A 26,929-nucleotide genomic window follows, 5' to 3' on the forward strand; every position below is an offset into this window, starting at 1 on the left:
TTACCAGACCCTATAAAGGTCCATAATACTGTGAGTAGTGAACTTGAAATGCAGATTTTACATGCAACTATTAACCATTGGCTCACATATCAGGCTCTATATGGTAAATAAATAGCAGAGTGAAAGTTCAAATAACTTAAATTATTAGTAAGCAAAACTGAAGCCTTAGTTCATATCTTATCGAATTTTTAGAGGCATCAGATTAATGTTTTAAAACTAATTTCTTAATGCACCCTGCACAAGTACACATGGAGTGCACTAACATATATTGTATCACTGCAAATTTTATTAGCTGTACTTTAAAACAATACAGTGGACTCTCTTTAAACGGAACCTCAAGGGACCAGGGAAATTGGTTCCATTTACTGAAGGACAATGCTGAATACAATTGCATGAATATAAAACCAACCAACCATGAGGTTGGTGTTCCGTTTAGGAGGCAGTTTCATTTAAGCAATTTCCGTTTATCGAGATTTTACTGTATTTTATGAAATTTTATCAGTGACAATTAAATAAACATCGAAATGCAGCTGCCGTGGCCAGGATTCGATCCCACAACCTCGTGCTCAGCAGCCCAACACTATAGCCACTAAGCAACCGTGGCAGGTCACAAAGACATGCATGAGCAGTGAAGTGTTAGCACTACCTTTCAGCAAGTAAAATTTAGTCAAAGCATTTAAGAGGTGTGTTACAATAGTCATTGCCGATGTGCACTATTGCACTGGGCCACTACACACAGACACAAAAGCACTTCTTAATGTCAGCAAGTATAACACAGAATTCGATATTTTTCAAAGTGGAAAAGACTTCTTGAATATGGTTATACCGAACTTATGGGGCCAGGAGAAAACGCCTACCCCACAAGGTATACTATTACTATGCTATGCTATATACTATACTATGCGCTCGTCCCGTGTTCCTGCTTGTCCCTATGTCTTTCTTGCACTATGTATCCCAGTTTGCATACTATTAAAGGGAAGCTGAAAGGTTTTCCAGAAAAAATGAGTGAACAGCAGTATGCCGTGGTTTTCAACCCTCTGAATTCGAATATTGCATCGAAATTGAGTGAAAGAAAGCGCAAACATATTTTATTTCGACGAAAAGTGCAGCAGAAGACACGCCCAGCTCGCGCGCCTCGTTTCCGCCTGTGATTGGTCGGGCGCCTCGTGACGTCAACAATGGTGTTCGTCCGGACCGACTGCTGCCGCTACACACGAAGCACGGTGCAAAGTAGTATGGTGGTGTTTTGCTGAGACGGTCATGGAAATTTTCGAGAGCTTGCGTTTCACTGAGGAGTTCGACGTTAAGTCCAAACTCTACGAGAGCGATTTTGCGCGCGACGGTGACGGGCGACAGCTTCAAGCGACAAAACGGGCCGTCGCTTGAACAAATCGCTCGGTGTTGTCGCTCGATCGTTCGTTTCTAGAAATCTAGAACTCGTCGCTCGTCGCCCGGAAATGCTATGAGCGACTAGCCAATTGTGCGAAGCCGAAACTGGATGTACATAACTCAAATACTGCTGTTTGTCGCACGGAACGAGCAAACTATTGAATTTTACACGTGCAAGAATAAGAACCTAGTCCAAGACCTTCAGAAATATTTTATGCTCCTTCTTCAGTAAAATACATCAACTTAAATTGATAAAGCATGCGTCACGCTAGTTTCGGCGCGTATATTGCTGCCCTCATTCCGGGAAGTCGTCGCTCAAAGCCGTCGCTCGCGTGGAGTTCGGCTTGCAGACGACGAGTGAACGAGACAGCCATCGCCTCGCTTGTAGCGCTGTCGCTGTCGCGTGCAAGATCACTTGTAAGGGGTTTATACTTGTACATACTACACGTACGTACATACTTGTACATACTACATGTACGAGCCGATTGCGAAGAGCCGGCCTCTCCAAGAAGCAAAAAATGCTGGTGCAAGCACTGTTTTCCACGCGAACGAAGGCGAAGTGTTAGCATCTCCTTGTGTTGGAAATGTTCTTTGGCGAGTACGTTTTTTGCTAAGCTGCATTCAGCGTTCCAGTGAGTACGTTTACGGGCAAACAACTGTAGTGTTATGTTCCTGCATGCCTCCTCGTAGAACGTAAGCGGTGATGCAATCTTCAGCATTTGTGCGCTGCCCCAAAACTGTCGGCAATCTACACAGACGGTTTAAACGCGGGAAAAGTTTACCGGCTGTTGTAGCACGTGTAGTATAGAACCTTCATCAGCGCGCCATCCGCACGCTACTCGTAACCGGCGAATTACGTCGGCTACGTGAGATGGTCGGTTTCTTATGTGTGCGAGAGAAGGGGGAGTGCAGCGTCTTGGCGTGAGCAGGCTTTCCAACACATGCAAACTTTACGCTTGCACTGCGTTATGGTAGCTGCATGCAGGCTGTTTCACAACACACGTGCGAATAGAAAATTCGCAGCGCTTGGCGATGAAACCTGCGTCAAGGGTGGGCGATAAACATGCACCTTCTGTTCAGCGTGCTATCTTTTTTTTAGGAGAACCCAAAGCACGCATTATTGATAAACTCCGGTAGTAATCGTCACGAAAGTGGTTAGAGCACAACACTTGTTCTTGAGTGCTTGAAGTTGTTTCGCTTCACAGCAGCCTCCCACTTAGCTGAAAGCTTCTTGTCTTGCAGGAACTAATGGAACATCGGAGCATCGTCGCAGCCGCTGGTGTTCGTGCAAGCGTAGGCTGCACAGAACGCCGGCATGATCGGCCTACAAGTTCAATTGATGCTGCGCACATCAACTACCACTTCTATATACACACAAATAAAGGAATGTAGGGTTGAGCGAAGCAGATTAGGACGGCACGCACACAGAAATAAGCCGGTCAGGCACGGTCGCGGAGGCTGTGAAGGAGCGGAACACCAGTGTTGACGTCACTACGCCGCCGTTTCCGGTCTCCGCTCGCATCGTCAGCGTCAGCAGCAGCGCGCAGCGTTCGACGGGGGTCGGAGCTACAGCGCAATTTTAACCGACGATTGCGTCGCTCCTAAGTGAAAAATCCCCCCCAAAATTTTACCTTCATGGTTTATCAGGTCCCCGCATCCGTATATGAGCGTCTTATTGAATTCGACAGACTCTTCAGCTTCCCTTTAAGGTGGGTGAATTAGCTGCAAACATTTATTAAAATTTTACAAGCCCAAGCACCCAAGATTAGAGAAATTATGGCTAAACATGGTTGTAGTATCAAGACATTTTGTTGCTCAACAGTTCTGCATCAGCCAGTTAAACATGCCGTCTTACCACATTTTTCTGCAAGGACAGTATAGTTCTACCAAGGAAATTCCCAGTAGAATGCTGAATGTGTATCATATGTCAGTGAATGTCCTTTGTGTAGTGTAGCAACTTGTCAATTACATGAGTTTAGATGCCATGCGGATGTGCAAGATGACCAAAGGAGCTACCACACTGATTGATTTCTATCATTTATCTCAAGCTGAGAGCCTTATCGCAAACAATAGTCTAATTAAGGTGCCCAAAACTATCCCTGAATTGAACATTTCATATGGCACTGTCTGCACAATCATTCGTGACATTCAGGCATGCCAAAGGTCTTTGCACGATGAGTACCACAAAACCTCTCTATGCAAGATCCAACACCACTGCTTGCATTCATCAAGGCAGCTTTTGAAAGCCTCTATGAAAGCGTATGTACGTGTGTTCCCTGCACACAAGCCAGATTTTCTAATTCACAGTGTTACTGGCGATGAGATGTGGCAATACCAATGGGACCCATAGACAGCACAACAGTCTATGCAGTGGAGGAATTAGTGGTCATAGCAATGCAGCATTAAGCTTAAACACGGACAATAAAGAAAAAGGAGGGAGTGGGGAGAGAGGTGTCTGTTTCATCTGCATTTACACTGTGATAAGGAATCCTTAATATTTCTGCACTGTGACATTTCTTTTAATCATTTGCCTAAACCCTCTATACTTAATGTCTGTATGTGTTCTGTGACCAAATGGCACTATGGACTTGACTTCAGGTCTTTTCTTGTGCGTATGCACAACTTGAAGTAGAGTTCCTTTTCTGAAATGATTACTCACTGCAATCCTCCATCACGTCACCTAATCGTTGCCATCAAATCAGCTTCTCAGAGGTGGGACTGCCCAAAGTCATTTAAGAGCAATTTTTGGAGCAAGTAAAATTGCAATTCGGAGCAGGTTGAAGCTGGGCAATCTGAATTTTGGTGAAATAATAGAATAAGAAACATGGCAGCGCACTTCAAAATTACGACAAAACAGAATAAACCAACACCAGTGCTGTACTGCAACTGTCTTAAGCTGAATTTTGAAACAGATTACTCTGGCTGCTGCTGTGTATGGCGTGGCTGTGCGGGCCCTATCTTGAAAGCAACCTGCAATGGGGACAGTGTGCATACGCCAAGTGCTGATAGCTTCGCGTGCACTGCATTTTCGTCACTTAGTTCACATTGAAGTGAGAGGCAGCACTCGCTGCTGCTGCCGCACTTCCTCACTCCAGCGTTTTGACAGTAAGTGCACGTGGTGATCGAGTGAGATGTGTACATGTTCGCTTGTGCGCACGTGACACCATGCATGCTTGTTAATTTAGTTCATAAGCAAATGATTACAAGTTTACACGACCAATAAAACTATTATCCTTACATCGTATAGCTGTTTACTAATTTTCTATCGAAACTGCGACTTCTTTTTAAAGCCATTCTACATGAATAAAGGGAAAATCAGACATCCACCCGTTCGTAGCAATTGCTACGAAGGGAACCCATATGGGTTTCCTTTGTAGCAATTGCTACGAACAGGCGAACGAATGGATGTCTGATTTTCCCTTTATTCATTACTTCTCTCCACCTTGCGGGTTTCCGAAGAACTACTACGCCAGCCATTCTACATAATAGACCAGGGCGGTTCCAAAGCACCTTATGCTTAACTTTCTGGTGCAAGTAGTACGATGATGAGCCGCGCACGAGCGAGCGGGGTAAAACATCTTCAACTCCTTCTATTTCAATCTGTTTTATTCCAAATCCGTCATTAGCCCTTCGCAATAGGTCAAAATGGTTCAGGCCTTGCCTATATGGGCATAAGAAGAAATTGGAATAGTTTCATGATATACCTGCCTTGGAACAGCAACACCCACCCGCTGAACCCACTGCAGCGCGTGCACCTCTCTAATATTTAGTTCACTCGCAGCGCCAGCAGCCTACTTTTCGTTGTTTTGCACCTCAGCTAGGGAGAACCGCGCCACTCAACCCACTCAACCGTATTCTAGTACACTTTAACTACAGCCGCCCCAGCCGTTCCTACAGCAGCAATGACAGCTGGGAGTGGCCATGCCGCACCGGCCACTTCCGGCTAGTCCAGTATTATAAGTGCGAAAATTACGACAAACTGTGCGGGAGGTGCCATTGCGTGGTGTGTGGAATGTGAACGGCTGTACTCTTTGTCGGAGAATGAATCCACTCCCTGTTCGTGGGCCCTGCCGAAGCGCACATGTCAAAGCCATTTTGGCACAGCGCGGTGCAGAAAATTTGTATCAAAATGGTGCAATTGGTATAGGAGTCCCACCCCTGCTTCTAGACGCAACTACAAATAATTGTTTGGAAAATGATTTTTTTTTCTGTAATCTTATTTTAGCAAACTCAACACACTTTAATTTATCCTGTTTTTGTGTTGTATACCTGCATGCACCACTCCTTCCATTGCCTCATCTGGCGCTGAATATGCAGAAGTAAATAAATAACCATATAACATTTTTCAATTGTTCAATGATGGCACAACCGAAAGTACAGACTATCTCCAGCTAACAAGCTCATTTTAAACTAGACAATGCTCTATGTCCACAAAGAAGACCTACAATTTTTAGGCACTGTTTTACACGGTATACAACTGTTTCAAAGGAAATGCCCTAAAACATAAAGTACAAAAGCTATTAATATTAACTCTCTGCAACAGCTGTAGTACTTGTTTAAAATTTTTTGATAGTTCAAAATACACAGACTCAGGGTAACCAAAATTATGCAGATCCCACAACTATGAGAATCGATGTTACGCAAAGTACTTTACAGGTAGCTAGCTATCCAGCATTGTTTGGGGTTCTGCAAAGCATTACCAGAGGGTTGTGTTTGTGTAAAGCTAGCAACTGTGTGTGTGATGCGAGTGTGACATCAGCAAAAGGACAACACCGATAGTATGATGGCAACGGCATTACGACAGATCTTGATTTCAGAGAGTACAGGCTTGCACCTGCCTAGGGTGCAGTGCATAGCCAAGTTTCCTGCAGTGAGAAGAAAGAGTTTGAAAGAAAGAAAGCGTTTGTGTTCTACAAGCTTCTTAATCTAACGATAAACATAACTACAAAAGTTCTAACTCCATTTTCAAGCTTACATAATTTTCACCGTGATCAAGACAAGAAGAAAAGTCATTTTCTAAGGAGAAATTCTGTTTAAGTTAATGCAGGTCAGATGTCACCTAAAGCTAGTCAAATACAGATTGCTAGCGCAGTGTGGAAAAAAATTATGCAGATCCCACACACTGTGAGAATCCATATAAGCGAAGCTTTCTACACTGTTTGCTTTGATGGACAATAATTAGCAAGTATGTTGACGGTGAAGGTTTAATTTCTTCAACGTTTAGTCTAACACGAGAATGGTGAATGATGTTAAATGTTACCTTGCATGCACCACTGCTGTTCATCTGTGTAGTACATAGAACACACAGGGGGAGGTGTTTGATGGAGGCGTTGGTTGTGTGCCATACTTCATCCCCTCTGAGAGGGTTGAGCTTATTCATTGCCTCACATGGCACATCGCAGAGTGGCAAAAGTATTAAACGTTAATTCAATTATGGGGCTGTGTGTGCCAAAACCACAATTGGATTATGAGGCATGCCTTAGTGGCAGACTCCAATTTAATCGTGACACCGTGGTGTTCTTTAACGTGTCTAAATCTAAGTGCGGAAGCATTTTTTCTTTCGGCACCGTCGAAATGCGGCTGCCACGGTCAGGATCAAACCCGCGACCTCAAGCAATGCCATAGCCACAGAGCTTCCGCGGCAGGCACAGAAGTGTTGATTTGACATGTAACCGCTTCCGTAGTGTTGCCTAGACCCTACGGTGCGCGCTTTAATGTGGCTTGTTTCTGCATGGCCAGCGTAAGTTGTCCACTCGACAAATTTGTATGGCTCTTTTTTTTTTCAGAAATATCAGAAATGTACCGTACCACACCTTGAACTTAAATTTATCCCGTTTGACCGCAACCACTGTTGTGTCTATAGAAGTAACGTTTCCTTCCCTTCTCACGTCACTCCCTCCCCCTCCTCCTCCATGTATGCGAACTGCGAGCGAAGAGTAGCAAAACTGCTATTCACTCATTTTACAACTGCATCAGTTCTACCCATGCTCTGCCTCCTCTCACCCCTACTCTCTACCAGTTCATCTAGCTTCCCTATGGACTTGCACATCAGTAGAAAGGTAAGTGCTGAAATTTCTACAATGCTCTTGCGGGGGGTCACGGATAGTCACAGCTGTCAAGAGGCTAATGTGGCGATTCCCACAGAGCTCCAGAGGGCATTGTGCATATTCGACTTGGCGCAATGTTCCAAACGAGTTTCTGGCACCACCTTTCCTCTCTGCCGTGCTCCTGTCATGTACACACATGCTCTGAACCACACCCAGACACTGTGTGCCAGACAGCAGCAGCAGAAACAGCAGCAGTGAGGAAGTCGAAGGAAGAGGCAAAGAAAGCTTCACTTTAAAATGCAAATAGTAAAAATTATGCAGATCCCACGCACTGTGGGAATTGATGTAAGCGAAGCTTTCTGTGCTGTTTGCTTTGATTGACAATAATTAGCAGCGATGTTGACGGCTAATGTTTAATTTCTTCAACATTTTATCCAACACAAGAGTGGTGAGTTGATGTTAAATGTTACCTTGCTTGCACCACTGCTGTTTGTCTGCATAGCACACAAAATACAAAGGGAGAGGTGTTTGCTTGAGGCGTTGTTGTGCACCATATTTCATAACCTCTGAGAGGGTTGAGCATTGTCATTGCCTCACATGGCACATCGCATCGTGGCAGAAGCATTAAACTTGAATTGGATTACGGGGCTGTTCGTGCCAAAACCACAATCTGATTATGAGGCAGGCCGTAGTGATGCACTCCGGATTAATTTTGGCACCGTGGTGTTCTTTAAGATGTCCCTAAATCAAAGTGCGCGAGCGTTTTTTATTTCGCCCCCGTCTAAATGTGGCTGCCTCAGTCAAATCCGCGACTTCAAGCAATACCATAGCTGCAAAGCTATTGCGGTGGGCACAGAAGTGTTGATTTCATGTACAACCGCTTCCATTGTGTTGCCTAGACCCTACTGTGCACTTTAATTAATGCGGCCCTATCCGGACCTCTTGATTTTAAGTATGCTTCTGCACACCCTGCGTAAGTTGTGCGCTAGACATATTTGCATGGTTTTATTTTTGAGAAATAACAGAAACGCACCGTACCGTACCTTGAACTTAAGTTTATCCAGCGTTTCCTTGCCTTCTCACGTCACCTTTTCTCTCTCTCCCCTCCCCCCCTTTTATTTGTATGGGAACTGCGAGCGAAGAGTGGCAAGACTGTTATTCACTTGTTTCGTGACTGCGTCGGTTCTACCTATTCATTGCCCCCTCTCCACCCCTCCTCCCTTCCATTCGCTCTAGCTTCCCTCTGGACTTGCATGTTGGTAGAAAGGTAAGTGCTTCCAGGGGGGTCACTGATAATTACAGCTGTCAAGATGCTAATGTGGCGACGACCCAAAAGCTCCAGAAGGCATCGTGCAAATTCGACGCGGTGCAGTCCAAACGAGTTCCTTGCGTCTCTTTTCTTCTCTGCCACGCTTCTTCAATGTATATACGTACACGCTCTGAACCACCCCCTGACGCGGTGTGCCAGACAGCAGCAGCCACAGCACACACAGCAGCAGCAGCAGTGGGAAAGTTGAAGGAAAAGGCAAAGAAAGCTTCGCTTTAAAAAAAGAGAAGTGTGTTCCACAACAGCTGATCTCAATGGGTCTGTCAATGACCTTCGAAACCTTCGAAGGGCCTGTCAGTTAAACTCTACGATTGGGAGGTAACCATAAAAATACAATGGCAATGCAAAAGTTGTAAAACAGTATAGTGCACAATGGTGAAAATATATAGCCACTGACAATGAGCTTACCTACAGTCATTCCTCATCACTAAATGAAGACATAAAACTGTTCCATGACAAACCAACTCTGCTACCAGATAAAGGCAAGAAGAGCTGCACAAATCAATGTACCAGCCATACAATATTCAGATTTTCCACCAACACTACAACTTGAAAAGTTCGTTTTACTGAAGTAAAGAACTTGAAGTCAGTCTGTAAAATAAGTCACCTTATTTCCTGCACTTTCACAGAAACAGCAAAGAAGCAATATCTCAAGTGTATTCAAGACGATCAAGGTAAAAAAGACAGACACTAATAAGTAAGTAGGGTAGTTTGCCATGCACCCCATAACAGCTTTCATTCAAAGCTAGGCAAACACTCCACTAAATACACCATATAGAGCAAATGCATAAACATCTAGATAAGCATATAGACAGACATGCAACCATAAATGAAAAGTGTTAGCATCTTGCACACAAGGCACACAAACTAAACAAATTTATGGCAAAGAGGTGTACACAGCCTGCAGGCACACAGTGGAACACCAAGCACTTCTACAGTGCTAATTGGGCTGCTTATCCACCTTAGCATGCACTTATTACAAACAGCCAAACAACCTACCTGTACAGACTGCAGCCGGTAAGTGGGTGCTCCTGACATACTTGCAGCTGAAGAGTTTGGTGGCAGGCTGGGGGCCACGTTGACGACCTGCAGTTGCCCGTTTTCTGTTTTCACAAGCAGGGTGCCACGCATCATGCCTGGTTGAAGTGTGATCGTGTTCTGCAAGCAAAAGTGCCACACATACAAAAACTTCAATCTAATTACAATGTAGCATGATAACTCGGCCACCAAATCTTGCAATGTGAATTTTCTGCACTCAGAAAATATACTTATGAAATAAACAACACAGTTTTTTCTCACACAGATGCAATTAAATATCTCAGAAATTATGCAAACTGTCACATAGATGCTTCCATACACAAAGATACAGTTCAGATTACTGCTTAATAGAGCTAACAAACTGTAGAACCAAATGCCGGGATAATTAAATCATACTCTAACAACACTCCTAAAGCCACTACTACAACACAAAGTTGTAATTTCTTCAACCCCAGCAGCTTTCTGGTAACATTAGAAATGAAGTTATCAGCTCGGATAAAAAGAGCTATTCATTCTGAAAACCTAGCGAGCCATTTATTTTTGCCTTTTAATATGATTAGCCTACTTAGGGAGCTTCACGCACTTTTAGGGGACTCTCAGGCTGGGTCTCAACCCTTTTCCCACCAAACAGGGTCACTTGGTTACTTGGGTCTCATGGTCTGATGGGTAGAGCATTGGCCAGCTGGCCGAGGAAACCCGGTTCAAACGCAACCATCGGACCAACTTGAGTCACTCAGTACGTGGCACTGGGTATGTGCCACTCTTCAATTAACATCTCTGATGATAACTTGAGAAACTGAACATGAACCTCTTCCACCCCAACTTGGGTCACTGGGTATTTGCAAGTGGGTATGTGCTCCACTTCAATAAACCTCTTTCACGCCAACTTTTGGGTCACTGGGTATATGGCGCTGGGTATGTGCCGTTCTTCAATGACTAAAAAAAAAAAAACTTATAAAATTTAACCTGTTTTGGGTGGAACCTCTGTCACATATATCCAGAAAAATCTTGTCTGAATATAAATTCACACACGTGCCATGTGCGAACTTCATGCGGTGCCAACAGGTGGCACAACATGTCCAGAGCGGAAGCACGAAAGGGAAGCCAAGCTGCATACATGCCTGACACACGATGTATTTCGGCAGTGGCAATACAGTGTGTCGCTATATTGCTTCAATGCTAATTGCATTAATGTTGACATTCATTGTGAGAAGGGTCCTGCCAGATTTTTTTTTTCCAGTCATATCTACACGTAGCAAAGCCCTGTAATAGCAACAGGAATAAACGTTAACAGTTCACTTAGTTTTTCCATCAGTTTTTCCAAAAGTATATGCGAAAACAGCGCCGCAATAGCTCATTTGGTAAGAGCATCACCCGTGTGATGCGATTACATGGGATCGTTTTCAACCTGCAGCCAATTGCATTTTCATTATTTTCATTTCCACTAATTGATGTTTCTTTAATTCAGTTAGTAAGTACAATTTTCACTGTACTGTCCTTGGTGTTTTTGTTTCTTAGGTTCTTATATGAATATTCAAAAAATCAGGCCCCTTGGTTCTTCTTTGTTATTGTACTAACACAAGGGTGTACAGAAAAACCCTACGGTTGCCTGCTCAAATGAAATAAAATCCCCATAAGGGTAAAAAAATTTTGTTTCATGGAAGACTTTCAAGGAGCCGTAAGTATAACAGTACACGCAAAACTCAGTGCAACATGACATAGTAAAGAACTTGAGGGGAGAGAGAACAAATTTGAAGTAGCAGCAAAGCAAGCAGCCAGAAGTGAGCATTATTCAGAAAAGGAACCTTTCATGAACACATTAAGCAAACATTCAAAGCACACAATACGATAGAACATACCCTTAATGGACATCTTTGGGACGTAAGACACTATGGTGCAAACAAAAAAAAAGGGGGGGGGGGGGTGGAGGGATATGAAGCATGGTGCTTGGAAATGGTGATTGCCAGATACATGTGAGAATAAATGGCTCACCAAATTATCAAAAAAAGGAACAATCTACGTCTGCCACCCAAAATTTAAAGTAGAAAACTGCTGATTTGCACTTGTCAACATATGAATTTTTCTGAATGCTGATATTGAAGGGGGAAAAAAAGGACAGGGGGGGAAGCACAGATGTCAAATACATTTTTTAATACTCCCAGAAACAATACTGCAACCAATACATTATAGTGCAGCTTCTGAAACACGCAAGCTCAGGTCACGCATTTCACTGTATGCATGATACAATAACAGTGAAAATACTGTATGCTTCAACAATGAAATCAACTTACATTAGAAATGTCAACAGTTGCATTTGAAACTCATATACAATCCAAGATGCAAGAATGTGCGCCCAATATATAAACGCATAGAAGCATTCCTGTGACACAGGAAAAGCTTTAATGCAGCTACAAAGTCACATACACAGGGCAAAGCAGGCTAATTATTTTAAAGACATTGTGACCACAAAAAATGAAAGTGAATATTTGACTAATTAACAAATTTTTGCAAATTAACTTTTAGACTGCTTACTTTACGCCACATGTTGCATGCAATCTACTATTTGTAGGCAATGTGTAATATCCACTTCAAACGAATTCTGAGGATGGCACCAGCTTCAAGATATGCGTGCCCAAAGTTGTGACGAAATGCATTGGTGTTGCATTAACTTGGGGGCTCCAATGCATTTTCGTGCTTTGATAAAAAAGTTTGATGCTCATACAAGTCGCATATCGCGCTTCCGTGCACCGAACATCTGCACTGTCTTGGGCTTCGTTGCCGGCATCGCGTGCAACAATGAAGATGAAGGCCACAGAACTAGAAAAAAAAAAAAAAGCTGGGAAAATAATGTAAAAGTTAGCGCAAGGCGATGAGCAGCTCGCAGGCAGACGTCTGCCATGCATCTGTTGAGGCGGATGGAGCAAGGGGCAACAACGACGCGAGTGCAGCGGGCATGGCATCAAAGGGACCAGCCGCCACCGCACGCGCAGCAACCAATGGCAGGCGCGCTTTAGCTCGCGGGATTTGAATGTGCTGCTCCGGCCAATCAGCGCTCTGCATCGCATCGCAGGAAATGCCAATACCGCCTCAACTGCGCTTCCGATGCCATTTTGCAAGGCGGCAAAACAGAGACAAAGAATTTACAGTCAAAACGACCCCAAGATGGCACGGGCAGGCCACATGGACTGGGAATGGCGCGCGCACAAAGCTTGTCTTCATTTCAGCATTTGGGCGTGTCTTGTGGGCTATGGTGGCCCAAAAGTAACGCTTTTTATTTTTTTTTGTACTTTGTGGTTGAATTAAGTGCTGATAATTACAGAACAGGTAGTTTATGAGACATACAACCCAAAAATATTATTTTTGAAAAATCTCTTTTTGCGATTTTTCAGTTTTCAAGGGCCACTTCCCCCCCTTAATATGTGACTTCTACAACGTAAGAATATATATATATGTACACATAGAAAGAGAGAGAGAGAAGCATGCCGAGCCCCAGCCCTCACCTGGAAAAACGAAAGTTCTAGACCCCAATATATGACACACAAAAAATTCATGGGGCACTTAGTTATGAATTCAAAAGCATTGCAGCCATGTCAGGAGAAGCAAAGCGACGTCCACTGGTGCCACTGGCAGAGTCATGTGACTCAAGCGGCCACGTCAGCAGAAGCGACACGACGCCATTAATAGTGTTCGTCAGAAGGTGCATGTAACGCATGGTCGTGGGCTCGACCCCCACCAAAGTTGTGGGTTCAAGTGTCTAATAACGCTACCTTAATTGAGTGTGCCTTAACACCAGAGGTCGTGGGATCGACTCCCACCAAAGGTTGAGAGTTCGAGTGTCTTAATTAACTATATCTTAATTAACTGTGTCATAGTTAACTTTGCCTTAATTAACACCAAAGGTTGTGAGTCCAAGTGCCTTAATTAACTTTGCCTTACACTAAAGGCCATGGGTTAACTCCCACCAAAGGTCGAGGGTTCATATCTTCCTAGCGTTTCACATGCTGAGGCCGCACGTATTTGCCTGAATTTTGGATCGACAGGAAGTAATTACGGCATGACAAGGAAGTCTGAAAGTTTTATTTCTTTTGCAGCTTTATATATGGAATCACTGCATTATGTTTTCTGTTTTCATTGTTGTAATGATTACGTAAAAACTTCTGCAACGTGAGAGACACATATCTTAGCTGGCTAAGTTTCCTACGTCTAAATAGTGTTTCGCTGACCTAGGCCATTCAAGCGTACTGTTGCATTCTCTTTTTGTTCAGGGAGGTTGCTTTCAGTTGAAGAAGTGGTTGAATTTCCGTTCAGCCTTCCATATGATTTCCAAAAAAGCGACATTGAGAGTGAGCTGGCAGGTAGTGAGACGGAAGTCGTGTTCGCACTGGCGCCAGTTGAGGAGAGTGACTTGGATAACGACAGGCTTGATCAGCAGTCCACAAGCACAGGAAAAAGGAGGTGAACATTGTACGTCAGAAAAACCAAAGAAGCTGCGTGAGAACTTCTGAGCCAGAAGAACTGGACAGCAAGTCTGACAGCAGATGTGCCACCGAAGCAACCACTCCGTGGCCGACAGCTCCGCCAGTTCTCGTTTATCACTCTGTGTGTAACTGCGAACCGCAGTACTCAAGCAAGTTGTCCTCGTCTAGTACACCTTCCGAGTCATTCAGTCTCCATTTCGATGATGATGTGCTTGAAACGATCGTGTTTGAAACTAACTGCTATACGAAGCACGAGGCTCAAAAGGGGTGGTGTGACCCTAGAAAAGAGAAACTTAAAGCCTAATTGGGCATTCTTCTTCTGATGAGTGTCAATCCCACGCATCACATGTACCTTTATTGGAGTACCAACAGTTTTTTCAATGTCAAGGAGATATCCAGTGTGACAAGCTTCAAGAGATTTCAGGCCATTATGAACACATTGCACTTCTACGACAATGAGCAGATAAAAGGTTGAGGTGAAGATGGTTTCAATAGACTGACCAAGATAAGGCCACTTGCGGATGCCTTGAATCAAAGATTTCTTGAAGAGTACAGGCCTTCCACCCATCAGGCAATTGATGAAAGCATGGTGCACTTCAATGGATGCTCAGCCTTGAAACAGTATACCTCCATGAAAGCAATCAAACGCAGTTACAAAGTGTGGTGTAGAGCCGACTCTGCAACTGGCTATTTATGCAAGTTTCAAGTATATGAAGGATAGTCTACAGAATGAGAAGCTGGACTTACACTTGAAGAACATGTCATTATTTCTCTTTGCAAAAATGTTGAAGTGAACAGTACACACTATTTTGATAACTTTTTCACTACAACCAAGATTATGAACGAGCTATCAGAAAAGCAAATTATGGCAGCAGGCATGGTTCAGACAAACAAAGTACATACCACATGAAATCAAAGAGGATCAGAAGCTGAAAAGAGGAGAATATGTTTGTAGATCAAAGAGACAATTGACGGCATACCAGTGGCGTGACAACAGTAATGTGACTAAGCTGTCGAACTTTCATGACCCATCTGAAGTATGCTTGCAAATGGAGCCAAGGTGGGTGTGACATGCCCCAAAGTAGTCTCTGACTAGAATAAGTACATGGGAGGTGCGGACAGATTTGACCAAAAATTGAATGAATATTCACGTGACCGGAGGTCGAAAAAGGGTTGGTACAGGCTCTTCTACTATATCTTAGATGCGGCTGTCTTCAACGCTTTCATTCAGCATTACCACATCACACCAAATGAATACTTGTGGTTTTGCCTTGCCCTTGGAAGAGAGCTCGTTGGTGGTCAGAGCTTCAAGAAAAAGAGGGCGATTCCCACTTTTCAGCACAAGAAGCGTGGATGTCAGTCTGCACAGAAGATGGTCGGTGCTAATGAACAAGTCAGACTTCATGGAGGTGACAACAGGGCGTAATCGGTGCAGGTGGTGTTCTACCAAGGCAAAGGAAATCAGAACGACACTTGTATGCAAACTCTGCAAAGTGCCCTTGTGCCATGTTTTTTGCCTTTCCATAAAGAAAAGTGAAGATATGTATGTAACGAGATGTTGCTGTTTGCAAGAGTGCAACTATGATTCAGTTTTGAGCACATGAATTTTCTTAGTTACAACAACCCGTTGTATGTGCTCACCAGGACCATATTGTCCCACTTTCTCCAGTTCTCTAAAGAGTTAGTGGGACATATGTGAAACCACCTTTCCTGAAGCCCCCTTTGCACCTAAGAAGCTCAACTGTTATATGCGACAAAGTGATGTCGTAACCATCAGTTTTTTACAGATAAAATGCACCGAGCATGCTTTTTCTCAATGTGTCCGATGAAGGGTTATGCCTTCATGAAAAGCAATTCAAATCATCATCTGAAAAGTAGACTCTTGGATAAAAGGAAAGCTCTGATGTAATTTTCAGGCCAACAAGTAAGTAGCAGCCTTGTGTGCAGCATGTGGTCCTCATAATGAACACACCATAACAAAAGAGTGATTTTTTGCAAGGGCACAAAACACCCAGCAATAAGTGCTTATTCTGGTGATATTCCCTGTTAAAAACAAGTATAGTCATGATACCACACTGAAATCGAGCAGCATCATTGTTATGCAGTACAGTGTTCTTGCATTTGGATTCTTTTGTTTGTGTATCTTGTTGATGAATGTGTATTTTCATTGACTGAAGTTATGCATGCCACAAATTCAGCACCAGTTGCTAGTACTCAGAAGAAACTGCATGTCCAGTGGTCAGAGAGAATGACATGCCGTCAGACCTGATTGGTGCCTGCCATCACTTCAGATGGGCACTAGAATTCATGATCAACTATTGTGTGTCGCAACCATCATTCTGTGGATGAGCACTTTCAATTTTTGCTGCAGGAACATTATTATACAATGTGCCACAAGTGCCTCAACTCACGCACATAGGCATGCAACGTTTATCTATACATTGCATTGCTGTGCTTTGCACATGTATAGAGCACCTTTGCTTGTTTCTACTATTCCTATTATTTTTTAATATGCCAACATTAATAGCCAGCTCAGGAATTCAATTTAAACAAAGCAGGAGTTGCACACACACTTACTAAGACTCGATTCTCCAAAATTTAGTCCTTTACTAGTTACCTATACCCACACATAAAGAAGAGTTAAATGAGAAAAATATGAAAATTCACTGTAGGCATGAAATGCAAAACCAGAGCAGTCAACATGGTGCACTGACGAGTGCTACTTGCCTGATCTGCCTGACCAAAATCTCACACTTGAACTAAGATAATCAAAAAACCTGCCGCTGCAGCTCAGTGGCTATGGTGTTCGGCTGCTTAGCATGAGGTCACGAGTTAAATTCTCAGCCATGGCAGCTGCATTTTGATGGGGGCAAAATGCAAAAACGTTCCTGTACTTTGATAGGGGCACATTGAAGAATCCCAGGCAGTCAAAATTATTGCAGAGCTCTGCACTACAGCATCTCTCACAGCCCAAGTATTGTTTTGGAACCATTAAACACTATGAATTAATCATAAGTCAAATCAATCGAGATAATCAAGGCATCGTTGAGATACTGTCACACCTGCATCACACCTTCAGCCAATTCACAAAATTACAACTGAGGCACATTGGAGCTGGTCATGAACTCTCGTACTCGTTGCTTACTGCTTGGTGGTACTACATGTTCCAAAAACGCATACTCCAGTGTCAATATTTTAATCAGTTCTCATAAGCACCGACTACAACTCTTCAGTATACAAAAATTCGTGGACTAGTGGCAACTTTTGTTTTGTTTTCTATTGACAGTAATGCTGGCAAAATTACTTATAAGCAGTGATACAAGCTGGCAAAATGTTTATAACTGTTCCCATTTCTAAGGATTAGTGGTTAATAATTGGTGGCCCTATGTGTTACATCAACAAATACGCTGCGATCCGCTCAGCATACTACTACAGCACCACCTGCCCTTAGCGGGCTAATGCAAACCAAAACAACATTTTCTTTCATAGCAAACATTATTACTGCACCCTCAGCTGCAAACCAGGTTCAAAGAAAAAGTTGAAAGTGCCTACCTTATTCTTAGTGATCTTTATTTAGTTCATGAAAACTTGTTAGAAATGAAGAGATGTGCGACAGCTGCAAGAGATGTGTGCTTGAGTAGTGCAGGGTGCGTCAACAGTGAAAGAACCAGATGTCAACAAAGTAAAAGAAAGAAGCAAGCTGGTAATGGCAGTCTATTTTTGTGGTTTTGGGATTCAAGACAAAAGAACATAGTCACATACTGTCGTGTTATCACATTCTTGCATCTGAATGCTGCAAAACTAAGAAAATGGGGATATAGGCAGATATAGACATTCACTTAGTTTGTAATGATGTCACAATATGATCAGAAATGTTACCCAGGAGAAAACTTGCTCTCTCATGCAGTTTATTTTGCATGGTTCATGCATGGCTTTTCAAGACGACACTGAAAATGAAATTAAATTCTTACTTTGTGACCACAGTGCATATCATTCTGAACACAATCACCTTGAGCATGTGGCACAATCTGAATGACTAAACAGTTCACCAATACTTAAGGGGCAATGGAAACATACAATGAGTATAATGCAGGCTATGGCTCTCAAGACAGTGGGGAATACAACCTTTGTGCAGACAAAAAGATAATAGAGCAGTGAGCACTGTAGTAATGCTTGCAGTAAAGCAGGCATTCCTTGAATAAACGTGCACATTCAAGACAAGATAAAAACTAGAAAATGTTGAAAGTCGATGCTAATTAGCAGTGAATAATGCCAAAAATATAATGCAGCCCTACTCTGTACTGATGCAGTAAAAAATAGCTGCCCTGCCTGCTCAAATAGGATGCACAATTCCTTCAACACTTTGCCATTTCTTATTAACACAAGCAGTGCAACCATTCTTGCTGCATCATCTACATGAGACACTTCAATGGCCATTGATACTAAGAACACTGTCATTCAGTCCATGGGGCAACTACTTTATGGAATGGATCCTTCACAGCAGCAAAGGTTCATCAAGAATTTTTGATCTATGCAGGTGAATGAGGTATTGGGGACCTGTGCTACTTATCAGAGTGGCTACAAGGAATTCGTGCACAGACCCACAGTGCAGTAACGGTGATAAACCTATATGTTGTGCTGAGGTGTTCAGTGCATTCGTAAGAACTAGATCACACAGATATACATTTCTTTGATAAGGCCACTCTGTGCAAATGAAAAAAAGTTTAGGGCCAAGCGTCTACCAGATGACTGAAGCATTAGCCTGGTTGTTCCCAGTACAGTGCAACAGAGCAAGATGCTCCTAAAAAAACGCATATTTGTACATTTGAACCTGTATGTGGGCTTTGTATTCTCATTTGTGAACAACAGCACAACGAATGGCAAGCTGGCACCAGTTTGCTTTTATTGTGCACATGCTAAAAGAAACCCAAAGCAAGAATATATGCCAATAGAGTGGCCAAAGTCAAGGAAAGTTTTGCTGTGAATTGTTGGATTTTACAGCAAAGGTAAAATGCCAACTTGCTCGGTGGTCTTGGGTGTGCAAAGTGCAGTGAAAAGTGAACGGTGACACCAAAGTTCCCAGACCAGTGCTAGCTTATACTCACGTCATGTTCAGGAGGCCTATGGTAGCGGTATCTCTGCAGAAACAAGTTGCACACTTTACATTACAACACTTGAAAGTGTTGAAAAAAGAGAGGTCTTTAAACAAAACAACCCCATACACCATAACAGATTAGCAAAAAAATTAATGAAGACCAATACCTAAGACAAATTAAAACTTATTGCAGTAGACAGAAAAATAACACTTCACAGAATTTACCAAAATGCATTTGCAAAATCTAAGCTAAGTGACAAGTCAAGAATGCAGGAGTGGCTCCTCCCAATAAAGGCATGACGTGCCTGCCTTTCAAAAAATATATTCTCATACAGATCACACTGGCATGAAGAGGAGGTGTTCCAGCAGCTCAGCAGCAATGAGCATGCTGCTGTTATGCAATGTAGGTTGGACCAAAGATAACTCACAGCACAAATGGGTTGTTTGCGAAGCGCATAGAAGGGATTTCCCTGACCCCCTGTTCAAAGAATGTCCTTGACAAACATACCCACCCATTGTACAGGTGGACAAGCACCAAAGAAGGCACACCAGGGAAGGCCAAAAGACCTGTTTCATTGCTTCACCAACATGACTATCACTCACATTGCAAGAACAAAAGGTGTCCCCAGCGTGGTAAGGAGTTTCATGACATGACAGTGCAAGGTGAAGGCAGAAACTTGGACACAAAGGAGGAGGAAAGAGAGGAAGAATCAGACAAAGTGATTTGGCGGCGCATACATACATGCAGTATTTGAAAGGCACTTGATGTTGCATTCTTGACCAGTCACTGACTAATAGCGTATGATGGTACTGCCGAGTCTCTTTTCTTACATGATGTCCAAATATGCTTCCTGGCTAGCACGCCTTCATAATTGACCACCAATGAGATTTAGCAGATCTTCACAATAAAGGCCCATCTTCATTGTTATTTGAAAAATATGTGTTATTTGTTCTTTCTTTCTTTTTTTTAAATTCAACATTAGGCAACTCAAAACTAGAAAGCAGGGTGGCTAGGAGTAATTGGTTTTTACTATCAAAAAACATCTTTACAGCAGCTACTTGAAGACAATGGGTAAGCCAAGAGATGTTTTGTTATAAGATGCCTCCACTAACAGCTCACTGTAATGAAAGAAAAGTCTGACACATCAATTATATGCAATAACTTATAGAACTATATGCTCATTATTGTGGCCCACTTTGGTCGGAAAGAAAATTTATTTCATAATGTCATGAGCTGCACTACTGCTTGATAGTGCTGAGTACGCAACAGTACGGTCATGTTGTGAAGAAGAACTCTGTCTGAGAGGCCTTTGCCTGCAGAAAGACTCATTAATCCTTGCATTTAACAGCTCTTTTTAATAAATAAGTTGTCAGTAAATTTCACAGATTAATAGGCATGCTATTTCTATTTTCAAAAAGTTCAAATGTAGAATGCTAACATCCCAAATTATTAATATCTTTAAACATGTAACATGACACAACATAAGTAACATGATACTAAAATAATGTGTCTATGCTATAAAGAATCATTATGAAAAAAAAAAAGAACAAGATCCAATTTCAGACTTTTAAGACAGCCAATTTCTTTTTGTAAAGGCTAACTTTAAGTTTGTGCCAACCAATAGGAAAACCTTACCACAATGGTGCAATTGAAGCACGCACAAAGTGATTCCCATTTTTAAAAAGCCTGCCAATTTTTAAAAAGCCTGCCAATTTTCAAAAAGCCTGCCACTCTATGCCAAACATCCTATTTCTGTCCCACATAATTTTTAATAATGTTTCAGCGACGAGAAAGTACTAGTGTGCAAATATACAGGTTTCGCTGTGTCCCAGAGGTCTCTTGCATACATACAGGCTGCAAAACATATCACAACGATGCAGTGCTGCTATCAGTTTTCATGCCACATGCCATCTACACAACATGGTCTGAATTAATGACATTTTGAGCAGGATTATTTTGACAAGAGTTCAGATTGACTAGTAAATAGGAGAAATTGTCTGCAAATTTCTTTTATGGATTTGGGGTAAACAAAAAGTGCCTAAATTTTCAATTCCCTGCTTTGCAAAATCAGGCTCAGACAGGCCCAACAAGTGCTGATGCATACAAAAGTATGCTATATTCATCTCAAGCAACACACCATATCACATCATAATTATCACATTGCACATCACAACCAGAGAAATACAAGAGGGGAGCTAGCACTGCTAGTCCTTTGAACCAATCATCATTCATACTAACACCTGCATCTAGTGGTGCCCAGTGCCAATGTGGAGCGAAGCTTCATACAGCTCCATATTATAAACTAAATACAGTGCTGCCATTTGACCAAAGCATTACATGTGCTTCCAGAGGTCTCCAGATTTTGTCCTGGGGGGTTATTCTGCATAATGGACTGTCCATTTCCACTGCTGCTGAAGTGCTGATTGGCTGGGCTGGGGAACGAGCGAGAAGGAGGCAGGCACCCCCAGCCTGCCTCCTTCTTGCTCATACAGCTCCAGCCAATCAGCTGTGGCTGAAATGGTTAGTCCACTAGGCAGGAAATTACAGAATACCCCTCTGATGTCAGCCCCAAATGTTTCATAGATTTCTCAGGAATTCTGGAAGCAGACCACTATATAAGTGAGAGCTGCCACAAATTTTAGCAAAGTTCCAAACTCACAAGAGCTCTTTGGTTAGCATTATGGGCGACAAGAATGTACATATACTACAATGTGCTGTAATTTTAATTTCACACTTCATTCTAAAGGTATCAAGCATGACACCTTTGCTTTTCTTTTCCTTTGGCAGTAACTAAACAGATACTAAATTTTTTTAAAAACCTGAAAACACTCTAAAGGCGGAAGATGCACAAAATAAATGCTTTAAATAGAAAATCTTATGACAGCCAATAGAGCCAATAACAACCCACCGAATCTAATAAAAATAAACACCATATAACATTGAATTCCTAATTATAGCCTATTCCAATGGCATACGCTTTATCAAAAAATTAATAGCTGAAGGAACATTTCTAAGTTGTTTCCTAATGGGCATAACTCCAGGCAGTAGACAGCAATGAAGCCACGTCAGTGCTATAATCTCTCACTTCTTTTTGTCAACATGCTAACCATGCATTGCAGCATCCCATTTAAAATCATGCATCTTTGTCTTTAAGAACAGTTTTTCTGGTTGAAAAATTACACTCTGAAATTACTAGAATTGTAAAAAAAAGGACACTATTATACACAGCCATGAATAATTTTCTCTTTCCCACCACCTTCCTTCCTTAATTAAATAGGAGAGCACAAGAAATTTTTATTTTATTTCATAATAGGACAAAACATTTTGCATTGGGCAGGACATGTAATTCGTAGGGCACATAATCAGTGGTCTATCAAAGTTACAGAATGGGTGCCGAGATAATGGAAGCATAGTCGGGGACAGCATAAAACTAGATATAATGAAATTAGGAAATTTGTAGGTGTAAAATGGTGTCAGCTGGCATAAGACAAGAGTAATTGGAGATCACTGGGAGATTCATTCATCCTACAGTGGACATAAATAGGTTGAAGATGATGATTAGATATGTTGTCAAAGGAAACTGCAACAGTAAAACTAGTGGCACCTGGCCTTTCTTAGCAAAATCATAAGTATCAGATGATATAACAGTCATATCAGCATTTGCAACATTATAGAAATAATACACCAAGAGTGGCTTTCTAGTCAAGCCCCAAGTTGCTGCCACAGCACAAAGACCAGAACACAACCTCAGCACTAACTGTATTTGGCATTGAAGCATGTTGACATGTCACCACTGCCTTCAGTAATGGCATGAGCTCACTGAACTACGACATTATGAACTGCATTAATGATAAAATTTCAAAGGTGATGTATATTTGCACAAATGTAGATATTTTCTGACAGGAGGTCCCCTTTCAGCCACACATTCCGGGACCTCCTTCTGTACACTTATGTAAGCATGTATCCACTTATGAAATACATAAACTGAAACTGAAACTCATGTACCTCTACTGCTTAAATATACAAGGTGATCATTTTTAACTTTTTCTGAATGTTTAAAAATCATCTGTGGCAGATAGCATAATTCTTGTACTTCAGCTGGATTTTTCTAAGAGGCAGACATTACCAGCACAAAAAATCAAAACACATATTCAACTAATTAACTTCTTAATTACTTTACAGCACATATTACAATTGTAGTCTATGAGTTTGCAAGACATACCCACTTGAAATGTGGACACGTTTTGGCAACCAAGCAAGGAGTGGCCAGTGCTATCGACCAGGAATTGTTTCGAGCACTTGGCCAGCCCCAGCAGACCACATGAAGAAAGCTGGAGCCTACTTGAGCAGGAAGAGCCCTTCCCAGTGCCAAGGCGATTCAAACCCAAGAATATTTGCTTCTCAAACCGACAGGTGAGTGAGCCAGCCTGCCTACCTACCTGTCCTACTCTCTCAACACTACCAGGCAGCTCCGAAACGCCCACCCCATAAATCTTCCAGCTATGTCCAGGCAGCTGTTGTCACCCCCAACCCATTCAATGCAGCCAGGGCTATGCCAGCAGGCTTTTGCAGGCATCAGCTCACGCCGAATGGGCACTCAGCACAAAAAATAACAGACCCTCCAGAGGAGCAATCAACAGCCTCTGAAGTTAATTTCAGAAAAGAAAAACGACACGTTCTCTAACAAAACTGATGACCTAACTACCAAATTTCAAAGATATGCACCACTCATCAACACCAGCACACTAAGATATCCTCACCAAGTTGATATTCAATGTCACTGCCCTGGCAGAGAAAGTGGAAAAAATGGCTGAAACACCGGCTCTCGCTCACATTCACCTGCGCAAACAACAAGTGGCCAGTGTAAAAAGTGTTCCTTAAAAAATTTCACCTACCAACAACCAAGAATATTGCATCATTGACATGAAATTTTAATACCAATACCCAATCTACCACACCCTTTTCACATCCAAGAACTCAACAGTGAAACTGCAGACATATCTGCAGAAAGAGAGATACAGCATATGATGCTGCATACAATTCAGATGGCTCCCCATCCACCAGACAATTTAGCCCCCTGCAGGAAACGTACAGCATTACTATAACCCTGCCGGGCTGTAGCACCCTCCCCTCCTCTTGTCATGACAATAATTCTGACGGCCAAACACTTAGCTGCTGTTCAGCTCCATAACTCCACACATCGATAATACAGCCCAGGAAACAGTAGCCATTAAATGTTGTCTACCAGGCAGTGATGACAATGCCGTAATTATCAACTCCTAGTGGTTACCGCAAACACACAAACCAGACAAGCACTGTTAAAGTCAACTCCATCAGGCCAATCGTAAATTCCAAACTTTCCTGCTTAGAGACTTCAACAGCCATCACACGAACCATGGACACACTGATATCACGACTGCCGGGAGAAGAGTGCATCAACTGGCCTCCACCCAGTCCTTAACACTACTTACTGATTTGAGCTTTTCCACCAGGGTAGGAAATAGTGTATAATGAGACACCTCACCCCATCTTACTTGGTACAGAGGAAGCTTAGCTGCTCAATGGGATAACATGCAAGGAACTTATGGCAGTGATCATTATCTGCTGCACATAACCGTCCAAGTGGGCCAAGAGAAGCCGAATAATAGGCTCGCTACTGCAATTCCCAACTGGGATGCTTCTAGATACAAACTTAACACATCCCCTCTGCCCAAATAGCCTAAAAATATAGTGCAACACCATCCCCAACTTCCAGAAGCTTGTGACAAAAGTGGTTATGAGATTTGAAGATCACCCCCAAATTAACACCCATCTTCTCAACCTTGGTACAAAAATGCTGCAAACGAAAGAATGATAAAGCCTTCAGAAAATTATGCAAGCTATCACAGAAGAAGCACACCTATATGCAGAAAAATTGGGTGCTGATAGCTGGTTGTCACTGCGTGACTCACTTAACTCTCGAATGTACACATCCTGTACATGGGCCATTGTATGGTCACTGTTGGGCCAGGAAAAACCCAAGCACACACCACCTCTAGACTACAGCTACGAATTGAGAGTGACTCTGAAACAGTCGGCACAGTCATACTAAACACCTGCTATGCCCTTGTGGAAGCAGACCACAAAACCTCACAGATACCACCTGGACAGTGGCCAAGCATTCACACTGGCTAACTCCACAGAGTCAAAGCTGGTCTAAAGGAACACTCTGCTCCAGCGGCTGACAGAATTACATACAGGATTATAGCCCCCTTGCCCAACAGCCATTTAGAACATCCCTATTCTTTTCAACCTTGCGCTTCTTGGGCTGGCCGAATCCCTACCGGAAACAGTGAGTGTCTCAATCTACGCCGACGACATCTGCATCTGGACATCAGCGCTCACTCGCCTGCAAGTTCACGCAAGGCTACAGAAAGCAACAACACAGGCATCTGACTATCTTCACACACAAGGCCTTACCATCTCAACAGAATAATGTGCGTTAGTTGCTTTTACGCGAAAAGCGCTGTCTCGTTTTCCAGTATGCATCAATGGCCAGCCTATCTCCTACAAGAGAAATCATTGGTTTTTAGGTGTCACTGTTGACCGGGACCTCTCTTGAGCCCTCAGGTTGCAAACTTGATGAAGCTCACATCTATTGTTCACGTCTTCAAGCTCACCGCCGGCAAAACATGGGAATCGTCAGTGGGCTCTCCATGCTGCAGTTATATCGAGCACTTTTTACCGGATTCCTATGTTATAGCTCTCCCATGCTTGCTAAAACATGCAAGTCAAATCTTCGAGAACTTCAGAGCATGCAAGCACAGGCACTATGTGTTTGCCTAGTCCTTCCACGGAGCGCCTCAACAGCAGGAACAATTAGAATTGCTCAAGACCATCCAACCATGACTTACATTAGCACCGACACACTTTGGGCCCATGTTCATCATGTTTCACGGATGCAATCAAGCTCTCTTGCCTGCCTGCCAGAACGACAACCACAGGCGTCCTTCTCCAACGAGGTCAGCATCTATTGTGCCTCCCCAACATTGGGCTTCACACCTTCAGCACGTTCAACCTCAGCTTTATGGTGTTTAAAACAACTTCAAGTGCGTCTTACGGTTCCAGGGATAAGAAAGAAGACCGACCTGCCTACCTTGGCCTTGAAGCAAGCAGCTCTGGATTGTTTGCACACTTTCTACTTTGACCGTGTCCACATATATATGGATGGCTCTTGCACTCAGACCAGCTCCACCGGCGCCGTGGTTATACATCCCGAACAATAAGCATCCGACACAAGATTTCTCACTTGACAACATCGACCGGTTCGGAGCTTGTTGCCCTGGTGCCGTTGATTATAATAACAACCAATCGGCTAATCGGTGGGCAATATTCTGCAATTTGAAGGCGGCGTTACAATGTCTTCTGTCATCTCTTCATCGCGGGTCCTGTGAACAACTCGTGTCGGATGTGATGTACCATCGTGATGTACCATCATATGATCGCGAAAAGACACGACGTCCTGTTTCAGTGGCTGCCTGGCCACTGCGTTATCTCCGGCAACGACCTCGCTGA

The 26,929-nt window shown here is 42.9% G+C and overlaps 1 protein-coding gene across 6 annotated transcripts in view; it reads right to left on the minus strand.

Annotated features, from left to right (window-relative positions):
- LOC126545464 (transcription initiation factor TFIID subunit 4-like) overlaps positions 1-26,929 on the minus strand; it is a 115,928-nt gene that overhangs the window by 77,808 nt on the left and 11,191 nt on the right. For 4 of the 6 annotated variants that reach the window (XM_055061841.2, XM_055061840.2, XM_050193337.3 and 1 more), the window contains exons 2-3: positions 19,385-19,417; positions 9,763-9,921 (exon numbers count right to left, since the gene is read on the minus strand). In XM_055061841.2, coding sequence (XP_054917816.1) covers positions 9,763-9,921; positions 19,385-19,417 — 192 coding nt within the window. Of the gene's footprint in view, positions 1-9,762; positions 9,922-10,384; positions 11,226-19,384; positions 19,418-26,929 lie in introns of those variants that run through there. The other 2 variants (XM_055061844.2, XM_055061843.2) reach the window with 2 other exon arrangements.

The sequence above is a fragment of the Dermacentor andersoni genome, chromosome 1, assembly GCF_023375885.2.
Source record: "Dermacentor andersoni chromosome 1, qqDerAnde1_hic_scaffold, whole genome shotgun sequence".
Classification (NCBI taxonomy): domain Eukaryota; kingdom Metazoa; phylum Arthropoda; class Arachnida; order Ixodida; family Ixodidae; genus Dermacentor; species Dermacentor andersoni.